At 46.3% G+C, this 23,188-nt stretch overlaps 1 protein-coding gene across 18 annotated transcripts in view; it reads right to left on the bottom strand.

Annotated features, from left to right (window-relative positions):
* Positions 1 to 7,460: 7,460 nt before the first annotated feature.
* Positions 7,461 to 23,188, bottom strand: part of Znf331 (zinc finger protein 331) — a 31,440-nt gene continuing 15,712 nt past the window's right edge. For 3 of the 18 annotated variants that reach the window (XM_017796795.2, XM_029560917.1, XM_017796798.2), the window contains 6 exons: positions 18,256 to 18,358; positions 16,944 to 16,967; positions 16,740 to 16,850; positions 16,300 to 16,383; positions 14,116 to 14,242; positions 7,461 to 9,728 (listed from right to left, as the gene is read on the bottom strand). In XM_017796795.2, coding sequence (XP_017652284.1) covers positions 8,488 to 9,728; positions 14,116 to 14,242; positions 16,300 to 16,338 — 1,407 coding nt within the window. In that variant the 5' untranslated portion in view covers positions 16,339 to 16,383; positions 16,740 to 16,850; positions 16,944 to 16,967; positions 18,256 to 18,358 and the 3' untranslated portion in view covers positions 7,461 to 8,487. Of the gene's footprint in view, positions 9,729 to 14,115; positions 14,243 to 15,497; positions 15,633 to 16,299; positions 16,384 to 16,739; positions 16,851 to 16,943; positions 17,529 to 18,255; positions 18,543 to 18,801; positions 19,432 to 19,647; positions 20,371 to 20,715; positions 20,751 to 23,188 lie in introns of those variants that run through there. The other 15 variants (XM_029560920.1, XM_029560921.1, XM_017796792.2 and 12 more) reach the window with 14 other exon arrangements.

The raw sequence follows: 23,188 nt of genomic DNA, 5'->3' as shown, positions 1-23,188 counted from the left end.
TATATAAAGGACCTGGTGGCCACTGGATGGCTGCCATGTTTGCGAATTATAGCAGCCACAGCTCTCCTAGTCAGAGATGTGGACAAGTTAACCTTAGGGCAAGAATAATGTATCAAAACCCCTCACGCCATTGAGGGAGTTCTCAAGCAGCCACCCAACTGGTGGTTGAGCAATGCCGGGATGACTCACTATCAAAGCTAGCTCCTTACCCCACCCCACCAGGATCCGTTTTCTCCTGAGCACAGCCCTCAATCCGGCCACCCTGCTGCCTGATCTGGACCTGGACATGCCTTTGCACGATTGCACAGGGATCCTGAGCCAAGTGCACAGGCTCAGAAAAGACCTGACCAGGAAGCGGCTTTACCTGTGGGGACTTCAGCCCAGAGGGCTGAGCTGATAGTCTTGACCGAGGCTCTTAAATTAGGCAAGGACATAAAATTGAACATGTATAAGGATAGCCAGCATGCCTTTGCCACAGCCCATGTACATGGGGCCATCTACCAGGAGAGGGGGCTGCTCACAGCTGAGGGAAAGACTATTAAAAATAAACAAGAGATCCTAGACTTACTGGCTGCCCTATGGCTACCCAAGAAACTGACTATCATCCATTGCCCTGGGCACCAGAAGACAGATACGCCTATAGCCCAGGGAAACCATAAAGCAGACCAGGTTGCCAAGGAGATGGCCCTGAAAGCAACCTTAGTCCTGGCTATCCATCTGCCAGACCTAGGGCCACCTGTGTTACCAGACCAACCTGATTATTCTCAGGAAGATCCGAAGCTGATACACAAACTTCCCATGACCCAAAAGATTGATGCCTGGTGGCATACAGGGGACTGTAGGATTATCCTGCCAAGTAACCTAGCCAAAGATCTCATCCACTGGACCACCCACCGGGGCACTCGAAAGACAGAAGACCTCCTAAGAAATGCCCATCTCAAGGTTCTGAACCTCCGATCACATGTCGATTCAATCGCCTCCAAATGTCTTAGCTGTAGGCTGATGAATGCTGAGAACCTTCCCAAAGAACAGGGGACCTGGTTGAGAGGCTCCAAGCCCGGAGCCCACTGGGAAATGGACTTTACAGAGATAAAACTGGGCAAATATGGTTATAAATGTCTTTTAGTTCTGGTAGATACTTTTTCAGGATGGACTGAAGCGTACCTCACCAAGCATGAAACTGCACAAATGGTCACCAAGCGGCTACTGGAAGACATTCTTCCAAGCTATGGTATGCCAGGTCTTCTGAGCTCAGACAATGGACCAGCATTCACCTTGTATGTAACACAAGAGTTAGTGAAAGCATTGGGGGCAAAATGGAAATTACATTGTGCCTACCAGCCCCAGAGTTCTGGACAGGTACAGAGGATGAATAGAACCCTAAAAGAGACCCTTACTAAATTAACCAGGGAGACTGGCGGGGACTGGGTGGCTCTCCTTCCCTTTGCTCTATATAGGGCACGAAACTCACCCTACCTGTTAGGTTTAACTCCATTTGAAATCATGTTTGGAAGGCCCCCTCCCACCCTCCCCAATTTAAAAGTTGAATTAATTGCTGAGTTTGATAACCGTCAATTGCTCGATTCTCTTGAGGATATAGGGTGCGAAACTCACCCTACCTGTTAGGTTTAACTCCATTTGAAATGTTTGGAAGGCCCCCTCCCACCCTCCCCAATTTAAAAGTTGAATAATTGCTGAGTTTGATAACCGTCAATTGCTCGCTTCTCTTGAGGCTGTGGCACATGCCCACAAGGACGTGTGGCCCTGTCTGAAAGCTATTTATGAGACTGCTCCTCCTCCTACCCCACACAACTACCCCACACAACTACCAGCCTGGCGATTGGGTCTACGTCCACAGACACCGCTGCGAGACCCTAGAACCTCGCTGGAAAGGACCGTACATGGTGCTCCTGACTACCCTGACTGCAGTGAAAGTAGATGGAGTTACCACCTGGACTCATCACACCCACGTCTGGCTAGCGGACCCACACCCAGACCCAGACGACCGTCTCCCTCCGCTGATCACTGCACCGGATCCCAAAACATGAAAAGTCCACAAGGAGGCAGACAACCCCCTCAAGCTATGACTTTATTGTTCTTAATGGCTTCTATTTTGTCCTCTGGCAACGTTCACCCTGACCTTCCCAACACTTTGTCAGGGAAACGTACCAAGGGAGAAACCAGTGGTTGGCACAGCTGACTGGCCCCTAGTGGGCTGTCGAGAACCCCTAGACATCATAGTCCTAATGATGTTAACTGTTGGACCATGTGTCATCAATCGGCTGACTGCCTTCATTAGAGAACGGGTGAGTGCAGTACAAGTCATGGTCCTGAGGTCCCATTGTCAGCCCGTAGACCCTCTCATTAGAGATCCCAACCCAGACCCATGATTGGGTCATCCCTGTTACTAGGAGAGGGGGAAATGTGGGACCCTGACTTGTCTAACCGCTTCTTTCTGCTTCTGTAATTTGCTTGGCTTAAGGCAGCACTAACTCCATTTTGACTAGCTGTTTCAGGCAAGCCTGGGCATGCCTAGGCATGTTGTAATCTTCAGTTACCACCCCCATCCCAGAAAAGTAACCTTTTATAAGCAGCCACAGCTGAAGTCATGAAGATGGTAGTTCTTTGACTCAGAAGAGTGCTGTGCAGTGTGGGACCCTGACTCGTCTCACTGCTTCTTTCTGCTTCTGTAATTTGCTTGGCTTAAGGCAGCACTAACTCCATTTTGACTAGCTGTTTCAGGCAAGCCTGGGCATGCCTAGGCATGTTGTAATCTTCAGTTACCACCCCCATCCCAGAAAACTATAGATCAAGCAAGCTTGGGCATATAGCAGCCTTATAAGGTAAAAACAGAAACTTCTGGCCCCACAGATAACAGCGCATTCCAATGCCCTAAAAACAGCCCCTACCAATAAGAATCCTCCCCGCACTCAGGGCATAGGACCATCCAATCATTTTAAAGGATGCTTGGCATGCGTGGGCTTCTGTGAAACTTCCCTATAAAAACCTACCCCACCCTAGAGCGGGACTCTCAGTACGGATCCTCTGCATAGGTGAAATCTGAGGGCCCGAGCTTAAGCCTGAATAAAGGCTCTTTGCTGTTGCATACTCTCCGGACTCCTTGGTGGTCATTGGGGGTCACGAGAGCTGGGCGTAACACATGTGTGTGGAGGTCGGAGAACAACTTGATGGAGTCAGTTCTCTCCTACTGTTGTTTCTCTATGTGTATGAATGTTTTGCTGCACATATGTAAGTGCACCATGTGCATGCAATGCCCACAAAGGCCAGAAGAGGGACATCAGATCCCTTGGAACTGGAGTTATGAACAGTCGTTAGTTGCCCTGTGGGTGCTGGAGACCAAACTCAGGTCCTCTGGAAGAGCAGCCAGTGCACTTAATCACTGAGCCATCTCTCCAGTCTTCTTTGCACCTTTGTGTGGGTTCCATGGGTTGAACCCAGGTCACTGGGCTCCAGCAACAAGTATTTTACAGAGACTACTTGCTAGTCATTATTATTATTATTATTATTATTATTATTTTTATTATTTGAGATAATAGTCTCACATACAGTGTTAACCAATGTTAGTTTTTTTCCTATGAGTTCATTGCTTCTACGAGGCCTTGAACTCACAGAGATCTGCCTGTCTCTGTCTCCCAAGTGCTGGGACTACAGGTGTGCACCCGCCTACTATTGTCTATTTAAAAAATATTTTAATTTTTTTATGTGTATGAGTATATTGCCTGCATGTATCTAAGTACACCTGTGTTATGCAATGCCTGTGGAGGTCAGAACAGGGCATCAGATCCCTGGAACTGGAGTTACAGATGGTTGTTAGCCACCATGTGGGTGTTGGGAACCAAACCTAGGTTCTCTGCAAGAGCAGCCAGTGCTCTTAACCACTGAGTCATCTCTCCAGCCCCATTTAAAAAAAAAAACAAACAATTATTTAAGATAGTATTTTATTATTTTTATTTTATTGTATGTTTTGCCTGCATGTATGTAAGTAGGTCACCATGTGCATGCAATGTTCACCAGAGGCCAGAAGGTCCCCTGGAACTGGAGTTACAGAGGGTTGTTAGTCACCATGTGGGTGCTGGGAATCTGAACCTGGGTCCTCTGCAAGAGCAGTGTGCTCTTAACTGCTGAGCAGTCCCTCCAGTCAATTATCTTTTTTTTTTTTTGCGGGTGTGGGGGGGGTAAGTATCATACCTGGTGAAGACCTCAAACCATGCTCAGTTGTATGGTGTTGGAGATCCAGCCCAGGACTTTGCTCCTGCTAGACAAACACTCTACCAACTGAGTCACATCCTTAGCCTCACTTTTGTTTAAAGATTTATGTGTATGAGGATTTGCGTGCATGTATGCATGTATATCATGTGCCTGGTGCCCACAGAGGTTAGAAGAGGGTTGGACCCCCTGGAACTGAAGTTAGATGGTTGTGAATCTCCATGTTGGTACTGGGAATCAAATCTGGGTCCTTGGCAAGAGCAGCAAGTGCTCTTAATCTCTGAGCCACGTCTCCAGCTCCCGTACCTTTATTTTTTTGTGATGAAAACGTCTAAATAGTCTTAGGAATTTTCAAGTATATAGTACATTATTTACATTATGACAGCATGTATGAACTTGGAGGACGTATATTACACTAAGTGAATTTATTTTTGTATGTGTGTGGGTTCATGTGTGCCTGGCAGTCAGAGGGCAACCTGCAGGAGTGCCATCTTTCCTCTTTGTGGGTCCCGGGGTTTGGTGGCAAGCCTTTATCTACTGAGCCATCTCGCCTGCTGAATCTTTTTTTTTTAATTGAATTTTTGCGAATTTCATAATTTATACATATATGTATATGATCATATATGATTGAATTTAGATCCCCTCTCCCATCTGCACCTCCCTTACTCCCCTCCACCCAATTTCATGTACTCTAGGTGTGAGTTCACGGCGTCTTGGAGACTATCCCCAGCAGTCTTCGGTGGCCAACAGTTCCTGAGGGAGGGCTGGGGTTTCTTACTCACCTCCCCACATCCATGCTGGGAGTTTTGTCTCACTTGAGGTTGTGTGGGACTTGTGCACATTTGCTGTGAGTTCATATGAGTCACTTCCCAGCTGTCTGCTTCCCTGTGGTCATCCACCACCACTGGCTCTTACCTTTCCACAGTGATCCCTGAGTCTTGGGAGGAAGATTGTAAGTGTCCTACTCAGGTATAAAAAGAGGGTCTTGATATGTAGCCTAGACTGACCTCCAATCAGGCAAATTTCCTGCATCTGCCCCCTTTTAAAAAAAGATTTTAGCCAGGCATGGTGGCTCACACCTTTAATCCCAGCACTCTGGAGGCAGAGGCAGGCCAGCCTGGTCTACATAGTGAGTTCCAGGACAGCTGGGGCTACAGGGAAACGCTGTCTCAAAAAAACCAAAAAAAAAAAAAAAAATTGTTGGATTTATTTTGGGCCTGGCCTGGTGGCTGGCCTCAGGTCCCAGGCACACCACTGTTCCCAGATGAAGGCCCTCTGATTTGATTTAGCATCTCCAAGGTGTGTTTGAACATGTGAACCTGTCCCGGCTCTCAAATGCCCCATTCCTGGGTGCCTGGACTCTACCTACCAAGGGGCTGGCCTTGACCTCCATCCATTCTTTCCCAACTACCTCCAGCTCTACCCATATCCCCCAAACCCCGTCTCTCCAGCTCCAGGCTCTTCCCCAAGGTAATCCTCCCTTACTCTAGTCATCTCATAAGAAGGCTCAATTCCCACCCCTCCTGCTCCCCAAACCCTCCCAGGCCTTTGCTTTGGGCAGTGGTCCCCTACCAGGACAAGTGCTCACACCACCCTGCTGTGGACTGTTCACTGGCTCGGTTCCCAAAAGGACATCTGAATATTCATTCAACAGTACAGTTCAAATGTACTTTTTAAGAGTTTATTACATTGAATTGACAAATAATTGTATTATATTTAGTTTTCCCTTTATATATTACATGTATAGACAACACTGATGTTTTGGTACACGTATACAATGGAGAATGACTGAATCAAAGTAACATCAAGCACCTCACTTCTGTGGTGAGACAGCTGACATACTACTTTCTCACTTAAATTTAGGTGATCTGGCGTCACAATGGGTGATGTCATCCCATTGTGTTTTTCCTGTGCGTTTCTTCAAGCAGTGAGGCAGACCGTATTTCCATTTACTCACTGGCTGTCTGGTGATATCTGACATGTGGAACTGTCCACCTTTCAGTTGCTTTGCTGTTTAACATGAGGGAGTCTTTATGCCTCCCGTGAGTCCTGACAGGTGCATGTAGAGTGTCTTCCCGACTCTGCTTCTTCTTTCCCCACCTGCGTGGCATCACTTTGTGGACAGACTGCGCTTCTGATGAAGTCTAATGATCTTTTACAGTCCATGAGGTCTGTACCCCAAGAAATCACTGCCTGACAGTAATCTCCTAAACCCTCTCCACAGAGTTTAACAGCGTATCTGAACTCACCACACCCGCAGGTTGTCTTCTTGGAACTCACTAACAGGAACTCTGATGGTGATGATCATGGGAACGATAACAGGAGTATTTACTGACTTGACACAGAACTCCTGATGCTCTCTCAAGGAGTTTACCATTTAATTTCCACAGTTTGATTATCCCTATGTACAAGTAACACATGTAACACAGTTTACAAATACAGAGGATCTTGACTTACAGATGTTTTAACTTACAATTTTCAACTTTACGATGGCACGAAAGCTATCCATACAACCACAGCCTTTTAAAATCACAATGGCGAGAAAGCATAGCCACACAACCACTGATTTTTCTACTTTACGATGGAGTCAAAGCATACCCAATACAACCACTGAGTTTTTTGGACTCTACATTGGCATGGAGATTAAATTCAACACAACTACTGATTTTTTAAACTTTGCAAAAGCATGCCCAATACAAGCATTGATTTTAACTTTTCTTTGGCTGTTTTTGGAGACAAGATCTCCCAGCAGGTGGCCCCAGCTAGCCTGGAACTATGTAGACCAGGCTGGCCTTGAACTCATAGACATCTGCCTGCCTCTGCCTCCCAAGAGCTGGGATTAAAGATGTGTGTTACCACTCCCAGCCTAACCATTGATTTTTCAACTTTGCGATGGTGTAAAAGCATATTCAATACAGCTATTGATTTTTCAACTTTGTGAATGTATGCCCAATACAACTACCGATTTTTGAGCTTTATGATGGCGTGCAAGCGTACCCAATATGACCACTGGTTTTTCAACTTTGCGATGGTGCAAAAGCATATTCACTACTACTGATTTTTTTCAATGTTGCAAAACTATACCTAATACAACCATTAATTTTTCAACGTTGCAATGGCATGAAAGCATATTCAATACAGCTATTGTTTCAACTTTGCAAAAGTGTACCTAATACAACCACTGATCTTCTAACTCTGTCCGAGTATGCCCGATACAACTATGGTTTTTGAGCTTTAAAAGGGTGCGAGAGCATACTCAATACAATCGATTTTTCAACTTTACGATGGTTTGAAGGTGTGTTCAATACAACGATTTTTTTCAACGTTGTAGAAGCATACCCAATATAACCACTCATTTTCGAACTTCAAGATGGTGCAAAAGCATACCCAATATAACCATCGATTTTTCAACATCACGATGGTACAAAATGTACCTGTTACAACCACTGATGTTTTACTTTTAGCACAATGTTCAAGAATTTTTTTTTTTTTGAGACAGGGTCATGCTCTATAGGCCAGCCTGGAGTCCACTGTGCTGCTCAGGCTGGCCTTGGTCTCTCAATCCCCCTGTCTCAGCTTCTTGACATCACAGATGTGTTACCACACCTGGCCACTAGTCAGGAAATTATGTGAGACACTCAATACTTTAATCATAGAATAGATTTGGTTTTAGATGACTTTGCCCAATTTAGGCTAACGGGAGTGTTCTGAGTACATTTAAGATAGGCTGGGCTATGCTGTGAAGTTTGGTTAGTAAGGTATATTAAATGCATTTGCAACCAGTCTTTTCAGCATCTGATGAGTTTATCAGGACATAAGCCTATTGTGTGTCAGGCCATCTGTAATACACAGGGGTAATGAGCAGCTTGTGTGTGTCTCACAGAGTAAAGAGGTGGGATAGTGATGCTAGCTGGTATGGTATTCGCCAAGACTAAAGGCTTTCCCACAGGTGTCACAATGGCAGGGTTCCTCCTAGAATGAACTGGAAACATAATAAAGGTGGAATGGCATTGGTAGGCTTCTACCCATTCACTCAACCAACTTACCCAGGAAAATGCCAATGGAAAGGGTGTGATCATTTAGAAAAGTGACTTTGACACACTCTCCAATTCATCTCCAGTATGACTTCTAATATTCTACAAGCAAGAAAATGACCAGGGAAAGCTTTCTTATGATAAATTAAAACATGGATGTTCCTCACATTGAGGAACAAATGAATGGGGGATAGAGGCCTTGGTATTCTCTGTAGTGAAAAGGTTTTCAATGTTGGTGAGTCTTCTGGTGCTCTCTGAGATGGCTTATGTGATTATAAACCTTCCCACACTCATTACAGGACTTTGCCATGTGAGTTTTCTGGTGCTGTCTAAGCTGGTGGCCATGACTGAAGGCCTTCCCACATTCCTCACATCTGTGGGGCTTCTCCCCTGTGTGAATCCTCTCATGTTTAACGAGGCTTGAGCCATATATAAAGGCCTTCCCACATTCCTTACATTTGTAAGGGGTTTCCCCAGTGTGAATTCTCTCATGTTGAGTGAGGTGATAGCCACAGTGAAAGCCCTTCCCACATTCTGTACATTTATACGGTTTCTCGCCTGAATGAAGTCTCTCGTGTTTAACAAGGCTTGAAGCCCAGCGAAAGGCCCTGCCACATTCCTTACACTCATGAGGTTTCTCACCAGTGTGAATCTTCTGGTGCTGAGTAAGGTAATTGACTCTAGTGAAGGCCTTCCCGCACTCTTGGCATTCAAAGGGTTTCTCACCTGTGTGGATTCTCTTGTGCTGAATAAGGCTGGAACTACAAATAAAGGCCTTCCCACAGTCTTTACATTCATAGGGCTTCTCACCACTGTGAATTCTTGTGTGCTGCATAAGTTTATACAGACGGCTAAAGGTCTTCCCACAATCTTTACACTCATAGTCTTTCTCACCGGTATGAAATCGCTGATGTAGAGTGAGTTCATCACCACGTCTAAAGGTCTTCCCACAGTCTTTACATAAGTATGGTTTTTCGCCAGTATGAATTCTCCTATGAATAACAAGGCTAGAGCCCCACCGAAAGGCCTTCCCACAGTCCTTACATTTATAAGGTTTCTCCCCAGTGTGTATTTTCTGGTGCTGAGTAAGCTGATTACCCCAACGAAAGGCCTTCTTACAGACTTTACACTCAAAGGGCTTCTCGCCAGTATGAATTTTCTGATGTTGACGGAGCTGATACACACGACTAAAGGCCTTCCCACAGTCCTTACATTTGTAGCTGTCCTTATGAGGTCTCGAGTGTGGGGTACGTGTGCGCTTTCTATCAGTGGGTGCTTTTCTAGAGCGGTTGCTTTCTTTATTGACACTTCCCTCTTGAGAGCCCTGTGGTGTTTCAGACTCCCCTTCGAGAATCCTGTCAAGGCGGTAAGGCTTATTTTTGTCACCTGAATGCTTTCTGCGAAAACTCAGCCCATAAATGCTCTTTTTTACAGCTAAACTCTTGGTCCCATAGGGTGATTCCCAATCTGGAAGAAAAATAACATTTGTTTCCTTTAAAGGAAAACAGAAGCTAAATCTACTCACAATACAAAAGATTCCCTAGTGGACTTGATACTCTGAGGGCGCGGGTGACAGAGGGGAAACACTGTGGGCACTTGTGTTAAAGCTCAATGGGGAAGGACAGTGACTACTGCTCTTACTGATGTTAACTGACGAGGAAAAGAAATGGGGGGGTCAAAAATGAACATGACGCCATACGCATTGGAGGTGGTGGAAGGGCACATCAGGGCAACCCAGGAAAAAGAGAAAGAACACACGCTTGTGGCAACATGAATGAGCCTGGAGGACACGCTGTTAAGTGAAATAAACCAGGGACAGACAGACAAATGCTCCATGCTCTCACTCGAGTGGAATGGAAAACTATTGATCACTGTTGCTCGCTGTAAAAAGTTTCTCTGACCAGCCCAGGTCTGTGAGCATAAACACAAATAATAACTTATTTTTATATGTATCAATATTTTGCTTGCATGTATGTAAGTGCATTGCATGTGTGCAATGCTCACAGAGGGCAGAAGGAGGGCATTGGCTCCCTTGGAAGTGGAGTCATGCACAGTTATTAGCTGATACGTGTGCTGGGAATCAAACCTGGACCCTCTGCAAGTGCAGCGAGTAGTTTTAGCCACTGAGCCATTTCTCCAGCCCCTCTTTTTTATTTGTTTGTGTGTTTTGCCTATAACATACACTATGTACAAGACTGCTGCTTGAGGCCAAAAGACGGCAGTGGGTCCCCTGAAGCTAGAGTTAGACAGTTATTAGCATCCATGTGGGTGCTGGGAACCTAGGTCCTCTGCAAGAGCACGTGCTGCTCATCGCCAACTGCAAACATAAATACTTAGAAGGCAATTTGACAAATGACCACTGGTAGGTCACCCATGCTTCAGCCGATGCCCTGACATGCATGGACAAGTGGGTGGTGAGTGTTAAGGTGTAGATAGCCCCACCCCCTCACCAACAGGGCCTCAAGGACCTCACAAGGAAGCCCCCTGAGAAAAGGGAACCGAGTTGATAAGCACCCTGGTCTTTGAAGTCAAGAGAAGCAGGCTCTTCTAAAAGGCAGCTTGCTTTTCCTTTGATCTCCGAAGACAAGATAAACAGATCCCACTTTTAACCAGAGACCTCAGGAGCCCCTTCAGCACAGCAGTTTTCCGTTATCTTAAGAGGACAAAAACAAACCCTTCCTGACTCAGATCCTGGCTGGCAGAGGGAGCGGGAACACTCCCCCGCCCCCAACCTTAAAAAATATACCTTCCTGCCTTCTGCACCCCTAGAACCCTCCCCCTAAAAGACCCCAGCTCATGACCCGGGCAGACATTTTTCCTGCCAGGAAGGGAATCTGTCATATGCTCCTTTGCTAATAAACTCTATTTCGCTGGAGTTTTATCTGTGTCCTGGTGCTTTCTCCCGATCCACCGGATTCATCCATCAGCTACTTTACTGATCAGGTAGCACCAATTAGACTGAGTTATTACAAGGGAAAGAAAGCTGGAGAGAAGTGGTCAAGAGCATTTGCTGCTCTTCCAGAGGACCAGGGTTCACGTCCCAACACTCACATGGCTGCTAATAAATTATCTAACTTATCTTATCTGGTGCCCTTCATGGGCACCAGGCACACAAGTGCTTATACATATATACAGGCAAAGCACTCATGCACATCAAATAAAAATAAATCTTAAAAAAGCTGGGGAGGTAAGGGACCAGGAGGCAGGAAGTTTGGTTAACTGATACAAATAACAGCTGAATAAGAGAATTAAGTTCTAGCACAGGATGATACAATACAGGAAGGAACTACAGTTAAGATCAATTTACTACTTTTGGTTTTGTTTTCTTTTTGGGGCAGGGTTTCCCTGAAACTCCAGCTGGCCTGGAACTCACTATGTAGACCAGGCTGCCTTTGAACTCACAGAGCTGTCTGCCTCTGCCTCTCAAGTGCTGGGATTAAAGCTGTGCGCCACCACACTTGGCCTGCTTGTTTGTTTTGAGGCAGGGTCTCTCATAGCCTAGAATGGCCTCCAACTTGCTATGTAGCTGAGCCTGACCTTGAACTTGTGATCCCTGCCCTTGCCTTGTAAGTGCTGGGATTGGAGGAATGTGTCACTAGCCTTATATATTTCAGGTTCGGCACAAGAGAGGATTTGAATGTTCTGATCACAGTGAAAGGACAAATGCTCTGTGATATAGCTGAAGAAAAACTTGAAAACATTTATTTATTGATTTATCAATGACTCTGTGTGTGTGTGTGTGTGTGTGTGTGTGTGTGTGTGTGTGTGTGAGATAGGTGGACATCAAAGGACAACCTATGCAGTTTGTTTTCCTCTCTACTATGTGGATCCTGGGGATGGAGCTCAAGTTGTCAGGCTTTGCAGCAAGTCTCTATACCCACTAAGCCATCTTGCTGCCCACCCCCAAGGAAAAATTTGTAAGCTCAAAAATTTAATAGGCACACTGGGTGTGGTGGAGCATGTCTTTAATCCCAGCACTTGGGAGGCAGAGGCAGGCGAATCTCTGTGAGATCAAAGTCAGCCTGATGTACATAGTGAGTTCCAGGCCAACGGGGGCTATGGGAGACCCCGTTTAAAAAAAATTAACAAGGTCTTGCTATGTAGCCATGCTGGTCTCAAAGTTGCAGTCTTCCTGCCTGTCTCTTAAGCAATGGGATCACATATATGTGCCACCATGCTTGGCTCAAAATGTTCTAATACATCTAATTGAAGCTGGGGAGGTTTCTTGCAATCTAATTCTCAAAATGATACTGAGAAAGAATTCATAAAAGAGACAGCTTTAAGGAACAAACAAGAAACCTGATGGTAAAGCATCTTAAACTTTTATAGGTTTTTTTCCCCTGAGTTTTTTCCCTGGGAGCAAGGTGGCTCCGAGCTCGGATATTTTTGGGGAGGAGGAGAATTGGAAATGAACCCAGAATTTTTTTCTTTTTCATTTTTTTTATTAGTTCTTTGAGAATTTCATACAAAGTTTTGATCATCTGCACCCTTCCCATCATCCCTCCCATGCCCCTTCCTTCCCTCCCCTTTCTTCAGACAGGTAGGATCTGACTCTGTAGCCAAGGCTGACTTGTAAATTTTGTAGCCCAACATGGCCTTGAACTAATGGTAATCCTCTGGCTTTAGTTTCTCAAATGTTGGGATTATATATGTGAACTACCATGCACAGTTAATTAGAATTGTGTTCAATTCTTGCTCCCCACGCCCCCTTAAACATAGCATGTCATGTATCTGGTAGCCGAGGCAGGCCTTGCAGTCACCATGTACCTGAGCATGACCTCCTTCCTGCCCCCACCCCCGAGGGCCACCATTACAGAACACTTCAACCTGTTTTGTGAAGTGTAATTGATGGAGGACTTTGGTGCATGCTAGGCAAGCACTCTACCAGCTGAGCTACATCCCTATCCCTATCTGGCCTGGAATCTACTATGTAGAATAGGCTGGCCTCAAACTCAGAGATCCACTTGCTTCTGCCTCCTGAGTGCTGGGATTAAAGGTATGAACTACCATGTCTGGTGCCCTGTTTGTTTTTGAGGCAGGCTCTTATGTAGCCCAGGTTGGCCTTGAACTTCTCATCCTCTTCCCTCCACCCCTGGAGTGCTGAGATTACAGGTGTGTGCCACCATGCCTGGTAATTCTTGCTTCTGCCTTCTCTAAGATACTCTGTGCTTAAGAATAATCATCTCCTACACTGACGTGTTGCGCCTAGCTTGTGATCTTGTGAGAATGAAATGAAATGTATGACATAGACACACACAGAGTGGCCTAACATCAGCTAGTCTTCCGATCTTATTTTGTGATAGGGTATTGCTGGGTAGGCCAGGCTGGCCTCAAACTCACAGCCTTTCTGCCTTAGCTTCAGGGATGCAGGCCTGGGGCACATGCCCAGTGTCAGCCACACCTAACACAGGGTTCATGGACTGTAACGTTCAGTCTCATTTCACGCACAATATGCTGACAACTGGATTCTGTCCATAAATTCTGTGTCTATGTTATAAACACGGGTTGTTTAAGAGGAAATCGGGGTACCAGATTGAGGTATTGTCCCTAAAGGTGGGTCCTCGAGGTACCAAAGACCATTAATAGTAATTTGTATATAAACATATTATCTAAAGATAAAGCTTGGTTTCTTGAAGATGGTTATAAATACTCCAGAGCTCCAATTCATCCCTTGGAGGACCAGCCAAGGGTGGGACAGAAACGCTTGGATGGCAAGTTCATTTCCACACCAACAAAGCTCAAAGCTTTCTTTGGGAATAGGAAGAACTTGAGTCAGTCTCCTGGAAAATAGTCCTAAAAATCATAGGAGAGGGCTGACATTCTAGGAAGCAGAGCCTTGAGGCATGCAACTTACCTAGTGAAACCAAATTACTGTAGTTTTCCAACATCACATCCCAGTACAGGTCCCTCTGGGTAGAGTCAAGACAGGCCCATTCTTCCTGAGAGAAGTCTACAGCCACATCCGAGAATGACACCAAACCCTGAAAACAAAGCCACATACTCCTGAAGAGGTGACAGGACAGCCCTTCAGGGTGAAGGGGATGGTGGCTACCCCTGCATCAGAGGAAGGCAGTGAGCAGCCTGAACACCAGTAACATTATTATTATTACTATTATTACTATTATTATTATTATTATTTTGGTCTTTTTGAGACAAGCTCTCCCTGTAGCCCCTGCTAGAACTCACTATGTAGACCAGGCTGGCCTTGAACTCACAGAGATCCACCTGCCTCTGCCTCCCCAGTGCTGGGATTAAAGGCATGCGTCACCACACCCAGCATATCATACCAATTATTGTGGGACTGAGCACTGCTGTGCCACTAATGAGCCTATGGGTGTGTGGAAAATGACCTGCACTTGGGCATTTCTAAGTATCCACATCTGCCAGAAAACAATCCAAGCTTTCTTCCGGCTCACAAGCACCGGCTTGGCAAATTCCCAGGAGGTGTGGATTCCTATAGAATACTGAGCTTATTATCTAAAAAATTTGAGTTCATTTTTATTATTATCGTGTGTATATGTGGGCATGCATGTGCCACAGTGTGTGGAGGCCAGGACACTGGGGGTTTGGTTCTGTCCTTTCATTGTGGCTTCTGGGACCCACACTCAGGTCATCGGGCTTGCATGGCAAGTGCCTCTACCTACTAAGCCATCTTGCTAGCCCTACTTTTTATTTTTAATTTATGTGTATGAGTATTTTGCCAGAATGTATGTATTCTACACTACCTGTAGAGGTCAGAAGAGGGCGTTAGATCCCCCAGACTGGAGTTATTGGTGATTGTTGGCTGCCATGTGGGTGCCAGGAACCAAATCTGATCCTCTGCAAGGTCAGTGCTCTTAACTGCTGAGCCATCTCTCAAGCCTCCTTTTTTGTTTTCAAAATATTTGAATTGTTTTTATTTTATGTGATGCTTTGCTTGCATGTATATAAGTGGATCACATGTATGTAGTGCCTGCAAGAGGCCAGAAGAGGCCATTGGATCTTCTGAAACTGGAGTTTAGGATAGGAATTAGGTGACATATGGTGCTGGGAACTGAACCTGGATTCTCTGCAAGAGCAGTAAGCGTTCTTAACCACTGAGTCATTGCTCCAGCCTCCGCCCCCCAACCTTTACTTTATATTTCTTTGAGGCAGGGTCTGGTTATATAGTCCAGGCAGGCCTGGAAATGTGATCTTCCTGCCTCAGATTCCCTCCCAGTGCTGAGTTGCTGAGATCAGCAAGAATTACTTACGTACTTAATTAATATATGCGTGTACATGTGTGGGTGTGCCTGGTCAGAGGACCTGCTGGAGTTGGCTCTCTCCTTCCACCACAAAGGTTCCAGGGATCCAACTCGGGTCATCAGGCTTGGTAGCAAATACCTTCACCTGCTGAGCAATCTTGCTGGTTTCCAGATGCTGCTGCAGCTACTGCTGCACTGTGCTCCTCTCCTCCCCTCCCTTCCCCTCCCTCCCTTCCCATCCTCTTCCCCCTCCCTCTCTCCCTCCTTCCTCTCCTGTCCTCTTTCTGCTCCCCTCCCCCTTCTCTCCCCCCTCCTCCTTCTCCCGCCTCCTCTCCCCCCCTTCCCTCCCCTCTTTCCCTCCCTCTCTTCTCTTTCCGCTCCCCTCCCCTCCTCTCCCCTCCCATCCTCTCCCTCTCTCCTCCCTCTAAGCACACACTAAGAAAGATCACCAGATATGGACATTCCCTCTTACTTACCCAGAACACAAGATCAGTGGTGATTATATTTTCTGTTTTGGTCCGATGGGGACCATTGTCAGACTAGACATATGACTTAATATTTTCCCCAAGGGATTTTGTTCCTTTATTACTATAACATTTCTCTGGACAAAGAAACTGAGTACACAGGAGATGAAAAATTTGTTCCCCGATTTACTAAACAGCCAAAAGGGCTGTGTGAGGTTATCAGTCACCGCCACACGGAGGGCTGAGAAGCAGGTCATTCGGAACCACTTAGGTGTAAGTCCCTGGATAACTCACAACAATGTCCCCAAACCTGACCATCACATTTCAAGAAGGAAAGAAATACACACTTACTCGGGCCTCAGTTTCAGAACTCAGGGTTTTGTCTGTCATCTTGGGGTTTCTTCCACAGTAAACACAAAGTCGGAGAGGAGAGTGCTGTAGGAGAAAAAGAGTCATTAAGCTGCTGCTGGGTTCTTAGGTGACTTCCAGCTCTTTCATCGTCATCTCCCAACACACACAAACGTGTGTGGAACATCAGAGAAAGAGTCAGAGGGTCATGGACAAAGTCAAGAAAATCAAAGTCTCCTAAAAGCCTCACAGCACAACGGAGACTGTTTACACACGAGTGCGTGCGTGCGTGCATGCCTGTGCATGTGTTCTCAAGACACGCCCTAGCAGGAGTTTTGGCAAGTTCATTGCTTGGAGCAAGTCCAGGAGGCACTAAGGGATTTCGTTTTGTTCCCCAAAGTCTTTGCCCTCAGATCACCTCTGAGAGGTAATCGATACCTTACCTTATTGGAATGCCTTTCTTTGCTTCAGGTGGGGGCTGACCACTCTGGAAAGAACAACCTGGTGATTCGGGATGATGGTCTTGGGTCACTCCGTAACCACTGACCTGGAGACTGAGATTAACCGTGCAGTCCATTAGTCAATCACACTAATGTGCCGGAGCCCCTACCATAGTGAATGTCAGAGCTTGAGTGACAGTTACTAACCTCATTGTGTCTGTTTCCTTCCTGCTAAAATTGGAATAGAAAGATTGTAAGGTGTGGCTATCTCAATTTAAGTAAGATAATCTATCTAAAGCATGCAGCAATATGTAATGATTAATATCTTAGCTGTTACTATAAGAGATAAAGAATATTACACATCTATTTTTTTTTTTTTCTTTGTAGTTCTGGGGTTTAAGCCCAGGGCCTGGCACATACTAGGTAAGTGCTCCACCACTGAGCCACAGCTGTAGCCCCACTCCATGTTTGTTTATATTTTTAGACAGGGTCTCTCCATAAATTACCCTGGTCGGTCTAGTACTCACTGAGTAGCCCAGGCTGGCTTTGAAATTGTGGCAATTCTCTGGCCTAGACTCCCAGAGTGTTGGGATTGCAGGTAAATGCTAGCAAGCACACTTCCTATTTTTATGGTTAAGCTTGTGCTCTTCAAGCCTGCATCCCTAGACTTCGGATTCCTTTTACAAACTAATACTGGATCCTTTTGTGAATTGACATGAGTAACTAGGATGCAATACTCCAGAAACAAAACACATATGTGCTTAGAAGTGGGAGGAGTGGATTTTTTTTTTTATTTTTTTTAAAGAGGCAAATCTTCCAGGTTGGCCTCCAACTCCCAATTCTCCTCTAACCTCCCAAATGCTGGGATTACAGATCTGCAACACCACACCTGGTTTAATTTTATTTTTTTGAGAGTGTTTCACTATGTAGCCCAGGCTGTCCTCAACCGCCCAGTGGTTCTCCTGTGTCAGCTTCTATAAAGCTGGGAATACAGATGTGTGCTACTATGCTCAGCTTGGGTTACTGTTTGGACCATTTGAAGCTCTGTTCTTTTTGTAAGTGGGTTAGTTCCCATCACCGTTACCTGTGTATGTATGCTGTTTGTGATTTGTGAATATCCAGGCTTACCACATGACGACCAGTTGAGTGCTTCTTAGAGCACTGAGTGCTCTAGGACGCTGCTACACGGGGTTGTAAGTGTATTAATATATCCTCTCTTCGTAACAACCCAGTTTTTCCAAAACTCAAAAGGTAGAAAGAGCCATTAATATGTCTGGAACTCTCTCTACTCAAATACCGTTCTTACATTTTTTAATTAAAACCCAGATGCAGCAGAGAATTGTGCCATTTTGCCCAAAGTGACACAACCCTGGGTTCATGCATACATCTTTGTCTCCTATGATACCCGTGTTACCTTCAAAATAAACACCTTTTCTCTAGTGTGGGATCTACACCTCAAATGTCATATTAAGATATATGAGGCAAAACCACCTAATTAAAAAGAAAAAGAAAAACTCACCTGCACCTATTTTAAGACGTCTAACGGTCCTTCCTGGTCAAGGAGATGACGGACACTGGCTCTTGCGCTGGCCTGGGGCTACAGGATGATATAGGAGGGCTTCCTGCAGAGAACAAGTTAGAAGAGACAACAGTCCAGGCACCACTGCCTTCAGGTCACAGATCAATCACCCAGTGAGGGTCCTGGATCTGAGGTTCGGACTCCTGAGGACCCGTCTGAGTCTGTTACCTGCCAAATCTGGAACCTTCCGCATGGACAGCGGTGTTCCTGCCTCACTGCCTTTGTTCCTGATGGGTGACATGACAGGACTCAGACTCGCTCTGAGCTCCCCACGGTGCAGAGTGCGTCCTCATGCGTGCAGAGCACATCCCTTGCACGAGGGGATGCGCGCACTACAGGTGGCTATCAGAGGCCGTGCCAGCGACATGGCTGCGCCATGTACTCCTCCCCGGTACCGAACTGACACCCAGCACCGCAGGTACTGACACCCAGCCGCAAAGTCCCCGGGCGCTGACCGCTCCGGGCACGACTCCCCATGCGTGTTACCTGCTGTAAGTGGAGCACGTCCTGGGAAGGCTGCCGGAGCCGCACCTGTGGCGCAGTGCAGAGGCAGGACTGGCCGGGCCCTCCCAGCCTCACAGCCCCGCAGTCCCCACTGCGTCAGCTCACGGCCCCGGGCGACCTGCATCCCCCCACGCACACTTAGCGTCGTAGTCAAGGCAACCTCAGCCCCTCCACAACGCGGTGCCAGTGACGCACGTGCACACGTGTGCAGCCCTGCTCGGAGGGCACCAGTCACATCTGGCCAGCGCATTGGTACTCGGGGGGAAGCCCCGCCCCCAGCCCACGACCTCGGCTCAGGACAACTCGCATGCGCACGGAGCTCTGCCAGGCGACAGAGCGAGAGCGCGCAACAGACACGCGTGAACACGCATGACGTGCAAGTGAGCCCCTGTTCTCTCCTGACACCCAGGCACTGCTAGGAGTTGGAAGTCCTGGACTGCCTCTGCGCAAAGCCTATCCTAAAAATAGCCCAGGCAGACCTCAGACTCGTGTCCTGCTGGAAGTGAGTGCGTGCAAGGGCTGGAGAGATGCTCTGAGGTCAGGAGAAATGGCTGCTCTTGCAGAAGTCCAGAGGTTCGATTCCCAGCATCCACATGCAGCTAACAACCATCCATAACCAGTTCCAGGGGATCCGAGGTGCTCTTCTGACCTCCACAGGCACTGTACGACATGGGTGCACTTACATATATGCAGGCAATATACTCATACACAAAAAATAAAAATAAAAAAAACTGAAGGTGTGCTCTACCATGCAGGGTTCAGGCAGTGCGCTTTTGTAATATATATTTATTGACTGTGTTGTGTGTGCACATGCCATAGCGGACATACGTGTGGTCATCACGTGACAACTTGCCGGGGTCGGTTCTCTCCTTCCAATCATGTAGAGTCCTGGGGATGGAACCTAGGTTTATTAGGTTTGGCAGAAGGACCCATCTCATACACCCTGAGGACTGTTGTAGGCAGGCTAATTGGCTGTTAGCTTCCGCACTAATAAAATTATAATACAGATCAAATAGGACAGGCTGTCTCAGGTATTAAAATAACCCATACAAGCACCCTGAATGTTATAATCCATATTTATACATGGAAAACAAGCTGTTAGTTCCCTCTGTTATAGAATATTTCACTCCTATTTTTTTTTTTTTGCTGTGTGTGTGTGTGCGTGTGTGTGTGTGTGTGCATGCTCATGCCACAGCATGAGTGTTGGGTTCAGTCCACAACTCACAGACTTGGTTCTCTCCTTCCATCTTGTGGAGGCTAGGGATTGAATGTAGGTCACCAGCCTTGGCAGCAAGAGACTTTACCCACTGAGCCATTTTGCCAGCCCTGTACCCCCAATCCTGTAAGGTTAATATATGATTCGCTATGAAGCAAAAAGGAGTCTACTGGGGTGGAAGATTACAAGGGAGGGCAGAGGAATGGAAGACAGAGGCAACATGCCATAATGAAACTTACTTTGTACACTAATTAAAAACAGAAACAAAAGCTGGGTGTGGTGGCACATGCCTTTAATCCCAGCACTCTGGAGGTAGAAGCAGGTGGATCTAGCCTGGTCTATATAGCAAGTTCCAGGACAGCTGGGGCTATAGGGAGACCCTGTCTCAAAAAGACCAAATGAAACAAAACAAAACATGACAAAAACAAATAAAACAAAACCTAGAAACAAAAACGGTACAGTACTGGGCTGGAGAGATGGCTTAGTGGTTAAGAGCACTGACTGCTCTTGCAGGACCCAGGTTTGAATCCCAGCACCTACATAGGCAAACAACCGCCCGTAACTCCAGTTCCAGGGGACCTAACACCCTCTTCTGGCCTCTAGCAGGCATTGCATGGCACGGGTGCACTTACATATATGCAGACAAAACACTCGTACACATAAAATAAAAGGTATAGTACCTGGGGCTGGAGAGATGGCTCAGTGGTTGAGAGCACTGACTGCACTTTGCAGAGGACCCGGGTTCAATTTCCAGAACCCACATGGTGGCTACGAACCACCCTTAACTCCAGTTCCAGGGGAATCCGAAGCCTTCTTCTGACCTCCGTGGCATTTCACGACACGGGTGCACTCACATACATGCAGGTAATACACTCATACACATAACATAAAAATAAAATATTAAAAAAGGTATAGTACCTGCACTGCTTTCCCAAAGAAGACAAGAATTAAGGCATGCACTCCTAGGCCAGGCGTGGTGGCTCACACCTTTAATCCCAGCACTCAGGAGGCAGAGGCAGGTGGATCTCTGAGTTCAAGGCCAGTCTGGTCTAAATAGAGAGTTCCAGGCCAGCTGGGGTTACAGGGAGACTCTATTTTTTTTAAAAAAGGAATTACCGTCACTCCTGCCTTTCCTCACCCAGTGCAGGAATGATGTGACCCATGGCTGGCTGGAGGCCTTTTATAACCTGAGGTTTGAAGAGAGCCTCCTTCACATAACCAATTAGCACAAAGGCACACATGATTAGCGAGGAGGTGGAGCGTTAGGCACACACGCAAAAACGTTAACAACCATTTTCTGTGGGTGCTGTCGCTATGAGTAATTCTGACATTATGAGCTCCTCAGGGAACTGATTTTTCCCCCCCAATTAATCCCATTACAAGCAATATAATTTAAGGGAGCCTCAATTAAGAGAGGGTTAACAAGGACAAATGACTAATTACGGGAGAGGAACCATGTGGTAGTTACTATGGAAAGTCTGAATGGAAGGGCCTGTGCTATTCATACAGCAAGGAGGTTCAAGTTGTATGACTGTATTGTTCAACAGATAACCTAAAGATCAAGAAACATTTAGAACTATCATGCTGTGTATGGTAAGGCATACCTTTAATCCCAGCATTCAGGAGGCAGAGACAGGAGATCTCTGTGAGTTTGAGGCCAGCCTGGTCTACTTAGCAAGTTCCAGTCAGCCAGGACTACATAGTGAGATCCTGTCTCAAAAAACAACCAACCAGCCAACCCAACCCAACCCAGCTTCAATCTTCTGACTTTGGGGAGTTAATAAATTGGTGTTTTAAGTCACTACATCTATGACAATAGCAAAAGACACTGACACCAAGTTTAACATTGTCAAATTGTGACTGAGGAAGTGTCTTTCCTCTGAACTTGAACATCCTGTGGTGACATCTCACCAGGAGACTGACCCTACGCACAAGGCAGCTGGTTGCCTTTGCAGACTGAGCCAGGATGTGTCTGGGCAGAGACAATTCTTTGTCCCGAGGGTGTGTGCTAAACATGTGGCCACGCTGCTCTCCTCCTGTCCTACCTGATCAACTGAACACCATGTGGGCTGTGATGCTTACTGGCTAATGGAAAACCCTTGGTAATTAACATTTCTCACGAGTTCTAATGATTTATGATTACTAGAATATAGCACCTCACCTTTCAATGCTGTCAGTGGCACCAAAAACCAGGGCCATCCCAGACACTGCCGGGGCAAGGAGTATAAGATGTGAGAACAAAATCTACCACTGTGTCCTATAATTTGAGGCTTGACGTGTGTGCCTCAGGATGTTGGAACAGACTGCTTGAGCCCAGGAGCCTGAGACCAGCCTGAACCACATAACAAAAAGACAAAGAAAGTCATACATGAATTAAAAACCAGAACCCACATGAAGGTTGGAAGGTGACAGTTGACACCCGAGACTGTTCTCTGAACTCTGTGCGTGAGCACACACCCACACACATGCACACAGAGACACAGACAAAAAATTATAAAAAATAAATTCCGGGGCTGGAGAGATGGCTCAGCAGTTAAGAACACTGACTGCTCTTGCAGAGGACCCGGGTTTGATTCCCAGAACCCACATGGCGGCTATGAACCATCCTTAACTCCAGTTCCAGGGGAATCCGAAGCCCTCTTCTGACCTCCACGGCATTGCATGACACAGGTGCACTCACATACATGCAGGCAATACACTCATACACATTAAATAAAAAAAATAAAATATAAAAAAATTAAAAAAATTTCCTCTTTAGTATTGGCACAAAATTAGTCACTTATATCAATGGACAGAAAATATGTTCACATATTATGACCAATGAATTCTGGACAAGGTGGCAAGATCACACAACCAAGAAGTGACGGCTTCTCAACAAACAGTGCTGGGAAAACTGGACATTCACATGCAGAAGAAAGAAAACGGATCTTTCTTTCAACCCATGCACAGAAATCAACTCAAAGTACATTAAGACGGGCTAGAGAGATGGTTCAGTAGTTAAGAGCACTGACTGCTCTTCCAGAGGATCTGGATTCGGTTCCCAGCACCCACATGGAGGCTAACAGCCAAGCCATTGGAGGCTAACTCCAGTCCCAGGGAATCTGGCACGCTTTTGACCTCGGTGGGAATTGCACAACACGGGGCATGGGTGCA

This window comes from Nannospalax galili, unplaced genomic scaffold (assembly GCF_000622305.1).
Source record: "Nannospalax galili isolate Female #2095 unplaced genomic scaffold, S.galili_v1.0 scaffold632, whole genome shotgun sequence".
Taxonomy (NCBI): Eukaryota; Metazoa; Chordata; class Mammalia; order Rodentia; family Spalacidae; genus Nannospalax; species Nannospalax galili.
The sequence above is the reverse complement of the archived record's forward strand: the minus strand, read 5'-3'. Positions and strand labels throughout refer to the sequence as shown.